The sequence below is a fragment of the Oryzias latipes genome, chromosome 22, assembly GCF_053564925.1.
Source record: "Oryzias latipes strain Hd-rR chromosome 22, Olatipes_Hd-rR_3.1".
Lineage (NCBI taxonomy): Eukaryota > Metazoa > Chordata > Actinopteri > Beloniformes > Adrianichthyidae > Oryzias > Oryzias latipes.
Genome location: NC_136258.1, coordinates 27,649,227 through 27,666,893, shown reverse-complemented (window position 1 = coordinate 27,666,893; position 17,667 = coordinate 27,649,227). Strand labels below are relative to the sequence as shown.

Sequence of the window (17,667 nt, the reverse complement as noted above, 5' to 3'; positions counted from 1 at the left end):
GATGTTTTGTAGACGGTTACATGTTCAGTTTAATATTTAGAATGGAACTTTTCTGACTCTGCTGAGGTTTCTGGGCTGTATTAGAAGTCTTTACATGTTAACATCTGAACAGAATGATGTCAGTTTGTTTTTTCTTCTAAAAACTTTGGGGTTTGCGGTAATTGCGCTATGTTAACTTAAAAAGAGTTTGCGTTTACCCTTGGTAGTCTTTGCGCTCATCGGTCCATTTGCCAATCACATTGATTGTTAACAATGACATAAGAATGACACCAACCCCTCCATTAGCATAGTTTGATTCTAAATTTAACTTGCAGGTTTAAAACAGTTTAGAGCTTAAAATGTTTGCTTAAAAATCAAAACAACAAGATTAATTGAAAGATCCCAGACTAATAGACTTTGGTTAAGGTTATCGAAAAAAAAGGCCACTTTATCCAGTTCTTTCCAATTCAACCCATGAGCTTTTCTTTCTATTAAATATAGTTTAATATTCGATGAAAAAATAAAAGCTCATTTGTTGTTTAATGTTAACACAAATGCTGGTCAGAATTACAACAGCAGATGTTACAACTCATGAAAAGGATGGGATTAATGAGTATAACAGTAGTGGTCCTAACCCCCTTCCTTGAGGGACACCAGCCTTCTTATGACACTTCAGCCTCCAATGAAGGGTTTCTGGTTCATAGAGATAAAGACGTGGAAGTGGCTTTGTGGACAAAGGAATAAATGTGGTAATGTGACGAAAACACAAACTCAAATGTAGTGTCTTGAATACAACAAATAAACCATTTGAAGTGACGTGTCAGCGCACAGATGTGAGTCTGGGTTTCATGTTATAAACTGAATCTGTTGAGTTTGTTTGCTCTCCTCCTCCGGTCTTTGATTTTACTTCAGGAGCTTAACGTCAACGTTCAATCCTTCACATTTTCCATATTGATCAGCTCTTCCTCCTCTTACGGCTGACGTGTGATTACTGTGACACAACATTAATCCCACATTTTGCAAAGTGTAGACCAATAAATCCTGATCGCAGACGATTAGTGATACCCCAGCCTTACTGTCTTCCTTCTTATCTTCTGTCCCAGCTGTCAGACTTGTTCGTTTCCTTCGAGGAGAGACCTCAGGGTGCCGCCTCTTTAGCACAGGTTCATAAGGCAGTGCTGCATGATGGGAGAACGGTGGCCCTCAAGATCCAGCACCCCAAAGTCCAAACACAAAGCTCCAAGGACATAATGGTGATGGAGGTGAGTTGGTGGAGATTTTCTGGAGTTAAGGATCTTAAGCATCTCAGACTCGTATTGGAGACATGATACCTGCCAAAAAATACAAAATAATTTGAAGTCCACATGTGCAGACACCTGTTTTCAGGTTGGTGACTTGTGAAAATAAATGACCTACCTCAGGAGGCTGTCTTGGCCCTCTCCTTCCTCTCGGTATTTCTATCGCACTCAATGTGCTAAAGGTGGATGCTGTGAAGTGCTGCAGATGGGTGTTGCAGTTTGACATTTTCTGCTTTGATGGTTCAGATTTGGGGGGGCTGAAAAACAATCTTGGAGCAAAGGCCATTTCACCCTCAAGTTTCCCACAAATGTTGAGATCTGTTTTTTTTTTAGAGACTTTAGACAAGAATCAATGCAACTGCTTTGGTTCATGACAAAAGTTATAGTTTCCCCAAAGCTCTACACAAATGTGACACTTGTACACAAATGTGATGTGGTGCCTCCTTAAGCCATTGACATGTATTGTCCTGATTTGTATGTCAATGCAGATGTAACATTTCTGATCAGGTGAGTGTGGCCAGTAAGCTTTCCAATGGTCTTTAGACTGAATGCTCCATCAACTGATTAGATTTCTAGTGATGACCTGTTGGAGCTTCCATGGCCAAGTAGCAACAACAACAAAATTAACTAATTAAGCTAACGTGATCAATGCTCAAACAGTTGCCATGTCCGTGAATTTAAATGGACGCCATCCATACGCTACTATCAAATCAGAGTCCCTGATTGGTCAAAGTTTGACCTGGTTGCAATACACATTCAATGGCCGCGTGTTTTGTACATAGATCCCAAAAACGGTCTTATAAATGGGAGTAGCTATGCTTGAACAAAGGAGTTATGGACATGAAAAGCTATAAAACGTGTGTTTACATACGTTGCCGAGTTGCCTGGTGTGAGTGTATCTTAAGGTTCTAAAGCATCAATCTCCAAATGTGAGATTTTCATTCGAGTTGTATTTTGTGAGAGTGGCCCGACCCACTTGAACCCCGTAGAAGCTGTTGCGAGTTCCAATCAGGTATTTCCCAATTATGTGTAAATGGATTTGAATCCATGAGTCAGATTTCAGCAAAGAACCTTTAAAACCTCCTGACATGATGTTTAGAGTTTTCTTGATTGCCTCTAGCACTGCACCTCGTTTGGACTGCTTTTCTTCAAGTCATAGTCCTCTCTGTAAATGTTCCTTAAAAGTGCTGATTATGCTTTTATGTTGAAGGTGTTGTTGAAGGCCATCCATTGGCTTTTCCCAGACTTTGCCTTCATGTGGTTGGTGGAAGAGGCCAAGAAGAACATGCCGCTGGAGCTGGACTTCCTCAACGAGGGACATAACGCTGAAAAGGTGGCCAGCATGTTGGCACACTTTCCCTTTCTTAAGGTAAACACATGGAAAAGAGCCCCCCCCCCCCCCCCCCCCCCCCCCCCCTTTCAGGAAATCAATTATTAGGCTGCTTCACACCTACAAACCGCTGGTTTGATGGTGGAACAGTCCGTTTCTAAGTGCAAGCCTGTATTCAGAGTGGTCCTCCTGACAGTTAATAGAGGTCAGACTCTTCCTCGGCGTGTGAAATCCTCCTTTGTGTGCCCGACAGCTCCTCCACATTCTAACACAGCGGCGGCTGCACAATCCCACAAATCATATTTCCTTAACCGAACACTTTTTACTTCATGTCTTTTATCATTTAATTTCCTGGTGTCCTTTTCTTTTAATACGCTTATTTGGGAGCTTTTATTAGCTCTGGTGAATGTGAATTAGTCTTCTTTTTGCCACCGACTCTTTGTTCTGTTTCTTAAACGGAGAGCTGGAATGTCCTTTGTGTTTTTTTATGTCGTTTGCTGCTTCGTATTCTGTACGTTTTTTTATTGTATGATTGAACATTAGAGACGTAAGACTTGCAGAAAAAAGCTGAATTAAGCTGTTTAAATGGAGAGCTGATGTTTTTCAGAAAGTCATCATGTGTGAGTTAGTGTTTTAATTAAAATTCTTTGAAGAAGTCTGTATTTACAGTTGAAACCAGACGTTTACATACACCACATAAAAACGCACATATGCTTTTTTTTCTCAACGTCAGACATGAAATAAGTCAACTTTTCCTGTTTTAGGTCAATTACAATTAACACAATTATTTCTATTTGGTAAATGCTATAAGAATGAGAATGAGTTTCTTTAAGACAAGTTTTTATTACTTTTATCAAAGTCAAAAGTTGACACACTAAGGTCACTTTGCCTTTAAACAATTTGGGGAACCCCAGATGATGATGTCATTTCTGTGGAAGCTTCTGATACATTGATTGACAGCATTTGAATTAATTAGAAACACACCTGTGGATATGTATATTATGGCGCATTTGAAACACACTTGCATGTTTTTAAAACATCATGGGACAATCAAACGAAATCAGTCAAGATATTAGGAAAACAATTGTGGATTCGCACAAGTCTGGTAAAGTCTTGTTAGAATTTAGGAAATTTAACAGTTAATGCGTAACTTGTGTGGGCATCCTATGGACACATTGGTATCACGTCCACATCCCGTGTGCAGCATTTGCGTGCGATCAGTAAGTACTCGCACCTTGACCAATGACTAGACTGTGGCCTTACGACAGCCTCGCTCGTAGGTTAGGTCCGTGTAGCTTCCATCAGCCTTACAGACACTTCCACATGCACAACAGTGGTACGTTCCATTATTTTTGCTCCTTAAGGGGGCCATATAAGCCTCATGGGAACTACAAGACATACCTGCACTCCTCTATGGGCCCGGACAACCTATAAACCCACAGAACCCGTACAGTTAAACCCCTTATATGGGTGTAACTAAGGCTTTAGGTCTGCACAGTAGATAATAGCGGAGCCGGTTAGGTTGATATTTCAGACACGTTGTGCAGTTTGTGGTACAAGCACCATATTTGGCATAAATTTACATTCACGTGACGTCCCCTCTTTTAAAACAGTACGTTAGCCAGGAGAGAAATCATAAATGGTGACCATCTGTAGAGAAAATGGCCATACACTTAATTGTTACAAAAATATTCAATGTCTGTTTGTCCCAGTCTCAACAGTTTGGGCTGTTCATGCACAAAATGCAGTCTTTAAACTTGAGGGGTACCTATGGAATACTATTATATGTATATTATTGTATATATATACTTTAAAATCTTTGATTTATTTTTATTTTCGAAAGAAGGGATCCCAAGGTACATCCATGCCAAATTTGGTAGTTCTACCACAAATTGGCTCTCTTATAAAAGTCAACCAAAGTCCTAGAAAGCGCAAACACGATGAGTTTTTGTCTTTGCAGGTTCCCATGATCCACTGGGATCTGTCCACCAAGAGGATCTTAACCATGGAGTTTATTGAGGGGGGGCAGGTCAATGACAAAAACTACATGAAGGAACACGACATCAATGTGAACGAGGTTTGTCTCTGAAAGTCTTGGTTTGGTCACACCTGCCACCATAAAGCTCTGCAACTTGGTTGAATCAGGTGCAATTGTGGTAGTAAATGTTAAAAAACCTACGAATATTTATTGATAAATCTGAGGAGAGTATTTGTTGGTGGAATATAATATATATTTAGGCAGACTTTTGACTCAAGGTGTTTACTATAACCCTTGTGCTATCTTAGATGACCCCACCCTTACATTGACGTGTTATTCCCAGCATGACAAAGGTAGAAAGATTTCATGCAATCCATGGACACCAGTGAAGATCACAAATCATTGAAGAAAATAGGTTCAGAGCACTGTCTAGTGGGTCTAGATGACCCAACTCCCAATGTTAAAGTGCCTAGGATAGCATAAGGGTTAAGAAACGTTATGTCTTAATTTGCAGATGAAAAGAAAGCTCATGTTTTTGCAGTTCCAATGTGGACATTCTATTGGATCGGTACAAATGTTCTGGCGTCTTAAAAAAGATGCTAAAAAACTCCCATCTCTAAAATTCAAATACCTGTTCTTGTGTCTCTGCGTATTTATGTTTCTCTCGTCGGTGAGGGCAGATCTCGGAGAATCTGGGCAAACTCTACAGTGAGATGATCTTTGTCCACGGCTTTGTCCACTGCGACCCCCACCCAGGCAACGTGCTGGTCCGAAAATGTCCCCAAAGCAAGAAGATGGAGATCGTCCTCCTCGATCACGGCCTGTATCAGGTGGGAAATCTGCGCCGCCGCTCCCTCCCTCCCTCCCACCCACAAAAACACCATTACTGCTAATGCTGTGAGCCATTTTTCATGCCGCCTGCCGAGGCCTTGGATAAATAGGTGGAGCAGCAATCGCACAACCAAGATGCACATAAATGTGACACACACAGACACACTTTTATTAGAGCTACAGCAGGATAAAAGCTTTTTGATAAACAACTCATTTGATGTTGTTCTTAGCAGAGTGGAGTGTGCTGCGATGAATGCAGCACAGCCTTAATCATACAGGAGCACACATGCACGCCCATGCTACCCACACACACACACACACACACACACACATTTCCTCCTACAAACACCCACAGGTTGTTGCACACAACCCTTACATGACTTTGTTTATGGCTTTCTGTTGTATTCATGAGAGATTTGGGTAATAAATATGCAACTGCAGCATCCCTGAGTCACAGCACACAAACACACGCTTCCCCTGGACCATAATGGCTTCAATTTAGTCCTAATGACTTGTGATTTCAGCTGTCATTTTGGAGTACAACATTAATCCAACCATCACAAACACACAATCATGCAAGTGGCAGTACCTGCATGTTTTCTTTGTTTGGCGTGCACAGGTTTGTCAGAAAACGGCTGCGAGTCCGAGGTTAGATAAGCCGAGACGCGTGGTGTGAAAACGTCTGCTGCTAATTACTTTCTGACGTTTTCTTAAGCCTCTTCTAGGAACAATGCGGTGATTTACAGTCACATCAACATTTACACAACTATGAAATCATTTTATTGTGGTAGCAGAGATGGAAAAAAAAAATCACTTCCTGTAAGTCACTTCCTCTTCTCACAATGAGCAGCAGTTACTGTTAAAATAAATAACATTATAGTGGCATAATAATACACAACATACAATTCTGTTTTGGTTTCAGGGAGCTTCTGCTTGTTTGAAGTCTTTAACAACTTTTGAAATGGTCTTTCTTTGGATCTGTCTAGGTCCGAGCCTGCCTTTCATCCATTGGTTCAGACTTTGAGGGTTTTGTGACATCACAGATACAGACCAGATGAGAACAGAGTGACCAAAGCAGCAGTAAAAAGTCTCGTACCTGACGTTGATACAGATGTTAAAAAAAACTGGTGGGCGAAATATAAAGTTTGGATAAGTAAACTATCCCGACAAGGATAGCGAAGCGCAGAACTGTCGTAACTTCTACCTCCAGTTGCTTTCCCTCGTAATTCCTGACCAATGAGTGGAGAGATCTTTTGTGGCATGGTTTTGTTTACAAGGTTTAGTCCGGAACAGGAAAGTCTGCTAGACGGAAAACAGACCAAACGCAAGGTTCAAGACTCGATCCGGACAAAATCCACCGGATTTTTCCTGTCTGAATACATCCTAACTTACAGTTGATCCATTTATTCTCTGTATATATCGCCTCCTGCTGGCAAGACTCAGTAAAACTCATTGCATTCACAAATACTTTATGAAGCTCCTTCGATTTTTATTTTATTTATTTTTTGTTCATCAATTTCTTTTCAAAACAGAAAGGAATGTAGTCAGTTGTTTCATCCAAAAAAAGTAGATTGACCACATTATTTATTTATTTATTTTTTCTTCTGGTGTCAACAATAAGCTCTTGTACAGGTAAAGTTCTCCACATCTGAGTTCTGAAAAATGAAGAAAGGGTTGGACTTTCAGGACAAGGTTTATTTTTTTATTTTTAAAGGAGTCCCTTTCTAAAAAAAAAAAAAAAAAAAAAAAGTCCAGTCAAACCCAGTCTCTCTCTCTCTGTCTGCAGGCCTTGCAGCCGGATTTCCGCTTGAACTACTGCCGCCTGTGGATGTCGCTGATCAAAGGCGACATGTCCGGCGTGGAGCGTTACAGCCGCAGGCTGGGAGCTGGAGATCTGTACCCGCTGTTCGCCTGCGTGCTGACGGCCCGGTCCTGGGACGCTGTGAACGCCGGCATCAGCTCTGTACCCGTCACTCATGCGGAGGTAGGACACACAAAGAGCAGACGGGATCCCTTCTGTGCCTGAAAGGTCCCACGCCAGATCAGCATTTCTTTTCTCTGGCGTGCAGGGGTCACACACATACGGGGGGAAAGTGCAATGCAAAAGTAAACCCAAATACTGAACCACAAATCTCTTTCCCTTCAGTGAGTTGGCAGGAACATCTAAATAAATGCTGAATAACCATGAAGAGTGATTGTATTCTTTGGTTTATTTATACCTCCGTTATGTAACACGGAGAAGCTGGCAGCAGCGCCGCTACAGCCGTCTGCTCCGCCCCCTCACTACGGCCCGGGGGAGTCCGCCACAAACTTCCCCAAAGATAAACATTTATACCCAGCAAAAAACACAACAATAATTAGACCATCAGATCTATTCCATTTGTTTTGAAGCTTTTAGCTCTTGGAAAGCCAAATTTGGTTTCCTATCTGTTGGATTGCAAATATCAGCCTTTTTCCTTCCTGCTGAAAACCATCTTCCATGTTTAAGTTCTCTGCCATTTTTGTAGTTTTTACGAAGAATGTCAACAAAAAAACAGTTTTGGATATTTTGTTGGTGCAGATATTTATTTCTGATCAAACACATTTTTATTTTTGTATTCATCAGCTCAGATATTTGTTTTATTTCCATCGTTTGTGGTGATCTGTATGGAAGTGATCCATTTTTCATCATGTGGGGGGGTCCGGGTGGGGGCGGGATCTTTTTAAAAGCTTCTTCCAGGTTTTATTTTCATAGAGGTGCTCTACTGTTTTATGATTGTAGGGTTTCAGAGGGACAAAGCAGCTCCTAAACGGCTCATAACACCCGACACTCTTTGATTTACCTTCACACAACTAAACTGGTTGTGTGAAGTTGTGTTCTTGTTTGTCGCTTAAGGTTGAACGACAGCCGCTCTCTTCTCTGCTCCTTCGCTCTCGGATGGTTTTAAAGTCCTGCTTCCAACATGCATTCCATTTGTGGTAATGCAGTCACGTGCGCGCCACCGCCGCCACCGTCGAGTGCTTTTAGAGCTGTGGCTTTTTGCTGCCTTCCCTCCACACACAGGAATATGTTATCTCTTAATGAATGCTCCTCTTCCAAAGCAGCAAAAACAAAGCAATTAGTGAAACCATAACCGCACAGAGCGACTGCGAGTCAAGTGTGTTCCGTCACGTGTTCCTGATGGCCTCTAATTTCATGTTTCTTCACGGCTCAGTCTTCTCTCAGCGCAACGCAACTCTGCAGCTAATTTTCTGATTAAATTCAACTCAGCGGTGCTGCAGGTCCAGGAAGCAGCTGCTGTCTGTCATCTGGAGATCCAGACTCAAACACGGATGTTTCAGATAAGGCTCTTCGTCCTCCTTCACCTCTTCTTCATTTTAAAATGTCTCCTCTTTCGGCCTTTTATGAGAATGCTTTTTAAAAGTTTTTTTTTTTAAATTTTGTTATTTGATTTTACTTGATTGAAGGAATAATTTATTTGGGAGCCGGTTTAGCTCGTGCTGGGTTGCGGTGCCTTCCGTCCGTGAAACCTAGGTTTGAATCCGGGCTACTCCCTGTTCCCTTCTCTGCCGCTGTAACGGTCCCAAGCCCGGCTACATGGAGAGGGTTGCATCAGGAAGGGCATCTGGCATAAAACATTGCCAAGGTATCCATGCAAATCGTCCGCACAAAATGGATGATTCGCTGTGGCTTATCCCTGATGGGATAAGCCGAAAGAGAAAGGAGAAGAAGAAATCATTTCTTTAGATTTTACCAACAAAATGTGTTTAGTATTTTATCAGAATATGGACCATTAAAGGTTTTGATGGGCAGCTTTCAATTAATATTTTATGCTAAAAACTACTTTTGCTTTCAAATAAACTCCACCAATGGGATTTATTGCTACAAAAACACCAGAAATGACATTAAAATACAACACTTTTACAAATTATGACACCTTTTGAAAAGCAAAGACATTAATTTTAATAAATAATTGTATTCTTTTAACATAATTTATTGATCTTCAGATGTTTCAGCTTTAAAAAATTGGAACACAGTCTATTTGAAGATGAGAAAAGTCTCTCTGTTCTGTTGTTTACTGATGTGTATGTGACACATCTGATTCACTGTAATTACATCTTTCCAGTGTTGGTATCGTGACCTAGTCTGCAATGAAAATGGAAATGAATCGAACTTTGGTTGAGTCATAACTTACAGGACTGTCAGCTGTGATGACACAACAAATAGTTGTAAGATTCCAACATCTGTAACACTCATGTTCCAACCAAACAGGCACCGTCTCTTAAATCAGAAGTGAACCGTCAGGGTCTGAAAAAAAACACAACCTGCATTAACCTATGAGAAAAAAGTACTTAACTGCGCAGTGGTTAGCGCCAGAAGGCCCACGGCTCCCCGTGCATGCGTGGGTTTTCACTGGGGGACTCTGACTTCCTCCCACCGTCCAAAAACAAGCTTCATAGGTTAATTGGTTACTCTAAATGCTCCATAGGTGTGAAAGTGAGTGTGAACAGACTGGAAACCCGTCCAGGGTGTCCCCTGCTTTCGCCCACGAGTGGCAGGGATAGGCTCCAGCAGCCCCGTGACCCCAAAAGGGAAAAAACGGATCGGAAGATGAAGGAATGAAAAGTCCTCAATTAACGATAAAAAACACCAACGTTGTCTGTTAATCAGAGCTGTGCTCTGAGATGAAAGATGTGGAGCATTTAGTGAAGCTTTCTTTTCAGAAAGGTTTCAAAAACATAGAAATTTTGAACCTTTTGGCGACTCAAATTCAGACTTTTTGTTAGTGTCGTCGGCTTTCCGGGGTTCCTGTCGGTAAAGCGGACTTTCAGCTGTAAAATAAGGAGCTCAGTGACACGTTTGGGTGTAAAGGACTGCTACTTTATTTTTCCTTTTAATCCACATACCCAGAAATCCATTTGTAACCTTACGTTGTGCAACTGTCATGCGCACGAGAAACACCAAAGCGGAGGGAAAACAGTGTTACATACAGCATGTCCTTTCCTCCAGATGAAACGTCTCGTTTCAACACAAAACCACAAAGAGGAATAAAATGTGTCCATTATATCGGCATAAGAACGTTGAAAATGCCAAAAAGTGCTCCTCTTCAGACGGAAGCGTCACACAGACTTAGAGATCTTGTCTTTCATGGAGGAAGAAAGGACTGAGGTGGACACCTTCAGGGACACCGATGTCTTCATCAAGGGGCTGCAGAGATCCTGCAAACCACCCATCAATGAATAAAACATTCAGGAATTGTAAATCAAACAAAGGAGCTTCCAAACATTTGGAACGTCATCAATAAACATTCAGCTCACCTGTTCAACTAAGTTTAGTCGGTCTGCACTGTATATTCACTGGATATGGAGTCCTGTACTGTTCATAACTAAATAAATAAATATGACCTCATGCAAATACACAAACAACCAATAAATCTCTCGTAAATATATAAAAAGATCATGAAAGTATGGAAAACCTGCACACTGATTTTAAATTAGCCATTATATTATCATATATTTTGAAAAACAGCAACATAAAATAAAAACAAAGCTACTTTGGAAAATATTGATTTTGAAATCCAAGGTTCTGAAAAAAGACAAAATTATGATAATATTCAACATGATTAAAATGAATATTTTAAACGCTCTTTTAAAATAATGAACAGGTTATTAAAGAAGAATGAAATGTATTGAATAATATAATGGCTAATTTAAAATCTGTGTGCAGGTTTTTCACAATTTCATGATCTTTTTATATATTTATAAGAGATTTATTGGTTGTTTGTGTATTTGCATGAGTTCATATTTATTTATTTAATTATGAACAGTATAGGACTCCATAACTGGATGGCCCTAATACTCTGTCATAGAAGAAAACACTTTGATTTCAAAATAAAAAAAACCAGCAGAATTTCACAGAAAAAAACAGGAGTCATTACTCCAAATATCGAATTATTGCAACAGTTGTTCCAACACACTTTGATAATAAAGTATAACGTTCAGCAACCAGCTGTCTAATGTTATGAGAATGATGCTAATTAGGCCTGCACAATATACCGCAAATTTATCCTTATCGCAATATCAAGCTGTGCAATATGCATACCGCAAAAGACAGCAAATTTGCAATAAATGGTTACCTTAGATGTGGCCAAACAATCTTATGGCAGCTTGAAGTGTTTAATGGATTGAAAGAATCCCTTTCTGCATTTGACCAATCAGATGGACCCCTTCACGTTGTTAACTAATTGGATGGCGCCCTATTATGTTGTATGTTCGCTTTCTACGTCAACAAGGGTCATTTGTAGTATAATTTTTAAGCTGTTGTAATGGAATGGGAATAATATTTTTGGTTGTTTTGCTAATTGTTTATATACCGCAAATTATATCGTTATCGCAATATTAATCACTGATATCGCATATCGCGAGTTTTCTTCATATCGTGCAGCCCTAATGCTAATAAAGTTGCTTTTTCATTATATTAGGAAAAGTTGGCCTCCAATTTTTTCGTTTCCACCTTAACAGTTATATAAAAAGGGAAATTTTGTGTCACATTTAACCATCTGAGAATATTTTACAGAGTATGAGGATAAACTTTAACCTCAAAGGTTAGGGGAAACTGAAGGCTAATTAAAAATAAAAACAAATTCTGACAACCACTTCACCTCATATCGGTCGGTCCATGAAAATATTGTCTGCCATTAAACCGGCCTGTGGCTGCTTTAATGTAAGCAAACAGCATGACAAACAAAATGAGCAGAAATCATCATTATAAATCAGCTTCCACCTATGGATGGATGGATGGATGGATGGATGGATGGATGGATGGAGGGCTGCATTGATGGACAAAAAAAGACTTAATAACGGCAGCCTAATTGAGAATAAATGTGAACACTGCTACAGTTTTCTGATGGATGCATGTGTACAAAGAAAAGAGATGGTTCAAGTCAGCAACCCTGAGGAACACCACAAGTAATTAGTGAAACACATTTTTTAACACATTCATTTGGTCATCTTTGCTAATGATTACATTCGGTCTCTTTCACATTTATACTTGTTTACACCACAGAGATTTTTCTAACTTTGATTTAACATTTAAATAAAGTACAGACGTTATTAGAGGGTTTTCTTCGTTTAAAAGGATTTCTGGTGGTTTGTGTTGCATTTAAAGGGGGTGAAGAGACTGAATGATGTATTTGAGCAGCACGTCTGTGTGACTGAACACGAGCATCTGTGCGGCACAACGCGCTCCGTCTCATTTTACATCCCTGCTCAGTAAAAGCCGTTTCAGTAGCAGCAACTAATGTGTTTTCTGCTGACGTTCTGCTCCGCTCTGTGTCTCAGAACATTATATTACATACTGTCTGCGGCGTGAAATCAGCTGGCTGACTCTCAACGCAAAACGAAAAATCACCAGCAAAGACCCTCCCCAACCCCCCAAATGAATTCCATTTGCCTTTTCCACAGTCTATTATTGCCCCACTCGCAACACAATATGTCCTTATTGAAGCTTTCACATGCAAATGAGAGCAGCGTCACCTTCCGTGTGTCCCGCTGACAGCTGCGAGGCTGCTACCCAGTCTCCTATAATTGCTACTAATTGTTATTCCCCAAGCAGGACTTAGCGGCGCTCCTCTGAAGAGCCATCGGCCCCTTATTTGGACTGAGAGGGGGAGAGACCTGGCTTAATGTGGGACGTCTCTGTCTTTGGCTGGGCGATTCTTCCTTCAGATTTTGGGGTAAATAGAGGAAATGAAGAGGTGTGAGAGGGGGGCAAATAGGATTCTTTGTCCAAAAAGGACTTTCAGAATGACTTAAAAGATCAGTTAACATACTGATGGATGCATCCAAAATAACAAGTATCTGGTTTTTCTTCTGTTTGGTCTCAACTGGGTTTTTTATTTATTTATTTATTTTGTAAGAAGAGGGATCAATCTGGGGGGTCAGGAATCCTATTTTTACATTTTCGTTTGACTGGGCAGAACCTGAACAAGCGAGACCAACCCCTGCTGACCCATCACCGGCAGGAGGGGTCATGAGGGGTAGTTGTGGGTCAGGCGGGATTATCCGTTGCTTTTATAACCGAGCTTGATACCTGTCTCCTCACATTTCATCCGTGTGCTGCTGCTGCTGCTGTCTCTGGTTTCAGAGCGGACTTAGCTCCTCTCGTTGCCTCCGGGCGATGAACAAAACTGGGAAAATGGTCAGTCATTGTGTCTGCCACAAAGATGTCGTCTGGTTCTGGTCTTTCTGATTAAGACCACAACAAAGTTTTTCTTCTTATTTCAACCGTTTGCTGTTGGCCCTGTGGGTTTTGCAAAAGCTGTATCCAAACCGCAGTATCATTAAATCTGTAGTGAGTTTAATTTTTTTACTTACGAGCTCAGTGGTAATAGAACAAATGTTACCAAACACTTAGAAGCTGTCAATTAATGACTAAAAAATATAAAAAAACAAGGTTTCAAGTTTTAACATTAACTCCCTTTGTTGCTAAAAAACAAAACAAAATATCCTAAAGCTTTAATATCTGCTTAGAATCATTTGTATTTAGCCCTATTCCTCTAAAACGAGGTTCTGACAAACATGATGCTTCCACCACCATGCTTTACTAACAGAACTACTGGCATATGACCTTAAAGAAAAGCATCAATAAGCCCAAATAGCTCAAGAAAAAGTTTCAACAGTCGGATTTGAAAGCTTTGCTTCATTCTGCAGTTTTTTTTATGTAAACTATCTTTTTCTGATGGTTGATGACCTCACAGACCACTTAGAAACCCATATGTCCTCATAAAAAATCAGAAACAACTATTCAATTATTTTTTGTTATTGAAACTTGGAAAGAAGTCAAGACTTCTAACTATTTTCATTATTGTTTGAAAAAAAATCTTTTAAATGCCAGCTCAGCCTGAGGATGGATGCCACTTTCTTACCAGAACTGTAAAAGCATTTATCTTTTTACTATATGCTTTCTCATTACAAGAACAACGGGAAGCTGGGAGTTTTATTCCAATTACTAACGTAATTATTCTGCAGGCCACCGTTGTATCATGTCTTTCACAATAAAAGCCTCCTTACATCCTTTCGCCTCAGTTGAGCGCAACCTTTCTTGCCCCGCTAAAGCTGGTAAATCACCATTTCCAAGTTACAGCTATGCCTGATTTAGTCCTCAAAGGCTATTTGAGAACTCCAAAAAGCAGTTTGTCAGAACAGAGAGGTAAAGGAAATTATTTTTAGGTAAAAACTTTTATCTGAAAGTCATCGCAGTATTTGGAGGACCCAAATAAGAAGCAAGTTTTCTGTTTTTTTTTGCGATCTTATCCTCTGAGGAGTTGTTTAGTATGACCCCCTGAGACTAAAACGCACGTCTGTTTGTGATGAAGCCTCACACCACAGATTATCTATCTGGCTCAGATGCTGCATGTTTGCTGGATGGAGGTCGTCCCTTCGCTCGTCTTCCTCTGGGCATCGGCAGACAGACGCAGAGCAGAGCCTCGCTTTATCTGTGTCAGTGTTGACTGGCTGCCTGTCTGCCTCGCTGCTTCTCAGGTCTCTGTTTATCTCAGCTGACAGTTCTGATACCGCTGTCCACTCACACACATGCACAATCTGGACTAACGTATGTAGACGCTAATGACTATCGGAAACGAAATGGAAATCTTTATTCCTTATTTTCAATTAGGTGAGTAAATGTTAATTTCTTTAAAAAATTGTTTATTCGAGTTTCATTCTATTATCTTAGTTTTTTTCCAGATATAGTTGTAATAATTAATTTACAGTATTTTAATTGTTACTTTTAATATTTTTAATATCATTTAAGTATCCTTACATTTAATTTAATGTGTGCATTTGAAGCAATGGATGGTAATCTATATATTTATTTTATCTATCTAATCTATGGGTATATTAAGCTGAATTTATTTGTCAGTAAATCATAACAAATTCCGTATTTAAACAGACATGAACACACAATGTCGCTTGACAGACAAGCAGTTGGTCGGAGCGTTCCTCCGGGTTGGTAGTAAGCAGTCAGATGTTTGAATGCATTTTCAGAATAAGATGTTCAAACTGGACTGTCGGTACGAGACAGTTGCACTGACAGTTGGAAGCTTGGTGCGAAATGTCAAAGCAGTGCAAATTTCACGAAGCTTGCTCCAGGCTTTTTGTCACAGCTCTGTTCCGATATATTTATGAAAGTCTCTGATTGGTCAAAGTTCAGTTGGTTTAACTTTTAAAGTCACTTCAATGGCTGCACAATTTGTACCAAGATCCCAAAAACACACTGGAAAACTTTTATAGCGCCGCCTGGACGGAAGAATTCTGAACGTGGCAGTCCAAAACACACGCATTTACGTATTTTTTTTTTCTTTTAGAAATGGTCGCTTTAACACACAGGGAGGAGTGTAAATATAGCATTAGACCAGCTGAGGCAGAGACTGGATGATCGGACCCCCAAGTGACCTGACAGAAGTGGATGGAGCACTGGTGGAAGAGTGGAAGGCACAACATCATGAGGCTAGTGAAGAGCATGAGACGTCGCTGTCAAGCTGTCATTCCAGCAAATAGTGGAAATACACGCTATTGACCTAGTCAACTTCTGTCATTTTAGGCGATTTTATTATATTATTATCTTAATTTTAGCTGTAATAAATATCAAACTTATGAAAATGGTGTTTCTTTTTCATTCATTAATAGTAATGTCAAAGGGAAGTTTTACGTATTTCATTCAAATTCAGACCAAATAGGAAAAACACTCATGTAATTAACAATATCACAAACTTATAGTGAGAAGCATAAGTTACTGCTTGTCCTGCACCTTTAGTAATAAACTGTAAAAACAAAAGTACACAAAAAATTACAAATAAGAAGTTGAATAAAACTGAAGTTTTTGTAATACTGGACCTCGTTGGAGGCTTCATCTGCACAATTCTAATGTTATTTAATATAAGCTCCAGCTTTCTTAACATATTGTTCAAGCAGATAATTTTTCTCCATTACATTTTCAATCAGCCACGATTTCACAGTGGTTCTTTGGTTCCCGTAGCTTCCCATTCCCGCTCAAAATGTTCGCCTCCTGGTTTCACTTTCTGTCTAAAGATGGCTAAATGTGTAAAGGATTGTAAGCTCGCAGTCCACTTTGTTCCATGACTAATAGTGTAATTTGGGCCGGCTGATGTGCAGCCGGGAGAGGCCTTTGAAGTGGGGTAGAGCAAGACGCCGGGGCTCACGCGGCGACTCGAGCTGCCGTCTTCAACATCAAAGAGAACAAATGGTTGCCATGGAGGTAAATGTTGCTCTCTTTCGTCTGCCATCATTCCCCTTTCCCTGCCTTCTGTCATTTCCAGTGTGTTTTTATTTGATTGAGGCAAAGCCACTCCTGCCTCTGTCCTCTCACTCCTGCTGACAGCCCTTCTCGTCTTTGTCAGATGCATCTGTGTTCCTTCTCCTGTTCTTCTGTAACAGCACTTGGTGACATTGCCAACGAACCACTACTATAAGCCACGTGGTATTATTGTCTGCGTTTCTGGAATAATACGCCAACTTTGTCAGTGAAACACCTTGATGGACTTTAGCTTGACTTTAGCTTGGATGGATAAAAATGCAAGTTTTTTTTATGTATCGATCATATCCAAATAATAATGACGGCTCTTAACAGGTCTTTTTCTAACTGAAATACAAACTTGTATGGAATCACAACACCAGCATTTTTGTGAAACACAAACTACAAATAGTACAAATAAATTCTGTTAGTTTTTTGTTCTGAACAAATTTCCACAGTCCATCATCATCAACTGACAAAGACTATCCTCAAGTGGAAAACATCCACGATAGCGGTCGGGTCATGCAGTTGTCAGGGAAAACCAGAGAGCTGAATTTTCAATCCAACCCTGAGCTAACGCTAAAAAGACAACTAAGAAGAAATGGTTTGTTGGAAGGTTTGATGGAGAAAGACTGGAAGGAACAGTAATGCTGTGATGGGTCATAAACCACTGCGCTTCAGGAAAAGTCATTTTTCCTTGAGTCATAAAGCAAAGCGTCTACTCAAGCTGATCAAATATGAAGAACGCTGCTGGTGGGTTGACGATGCGGGCCTTTTCTACACCCACCACTTACTACAGACTGAAGAAGGCTTCAGACGTTTGCCTACTGAGATGCTATGGTGGACCTTCTTAGACCTGAGAAACCAATGAGCTTAAGCACAGCGTTACTAAAAGGATGGAAATTCATAAATGATTGGTTCAAGGTTAGATGGATCCAGACTGACAAAAGGAGGGGGC

General features: G+C 40.3%; 1 protein-coding gene across 2 annotated transcripts in view; it reads left to right on the top strand.

The window, feature by feature from the left end:
• Positions 1 to 17,667, top strand: part of adck1 (aarF domain containing kinase 1) — a 55,365-nt gene that overhangs the window by 33,094 nt on the left and 4,604 nt on the right. For both annotated transcript variants that reach the window (XM_004082423.5, XM_023951725.2), the window contains 5 exons: positions 1,083 to 1,241; positions 2,488 to 2,646; positions 4,568 to 4,684; positions 5,266 to 5,415; positions 7,203 to 7,400. In XM_004082423.5, the coding sequence (XP_004082471.2) occupies positions 1,083 to 1,241; positions 2,488 to 2,646; positions 4,568 to 4,684; positions 5,266 to 5,415; positions 7,203 to 7,400 (783 nt within the window). The remainder of the gene's footprint in view (positions 1 to 1,082; positions 1,242 to 2,487; positions 2,647 to 4,567; positions 4,685 to 5,265; positions 5,416 to 7,202; positions 7,401 to 17,667) is intronic.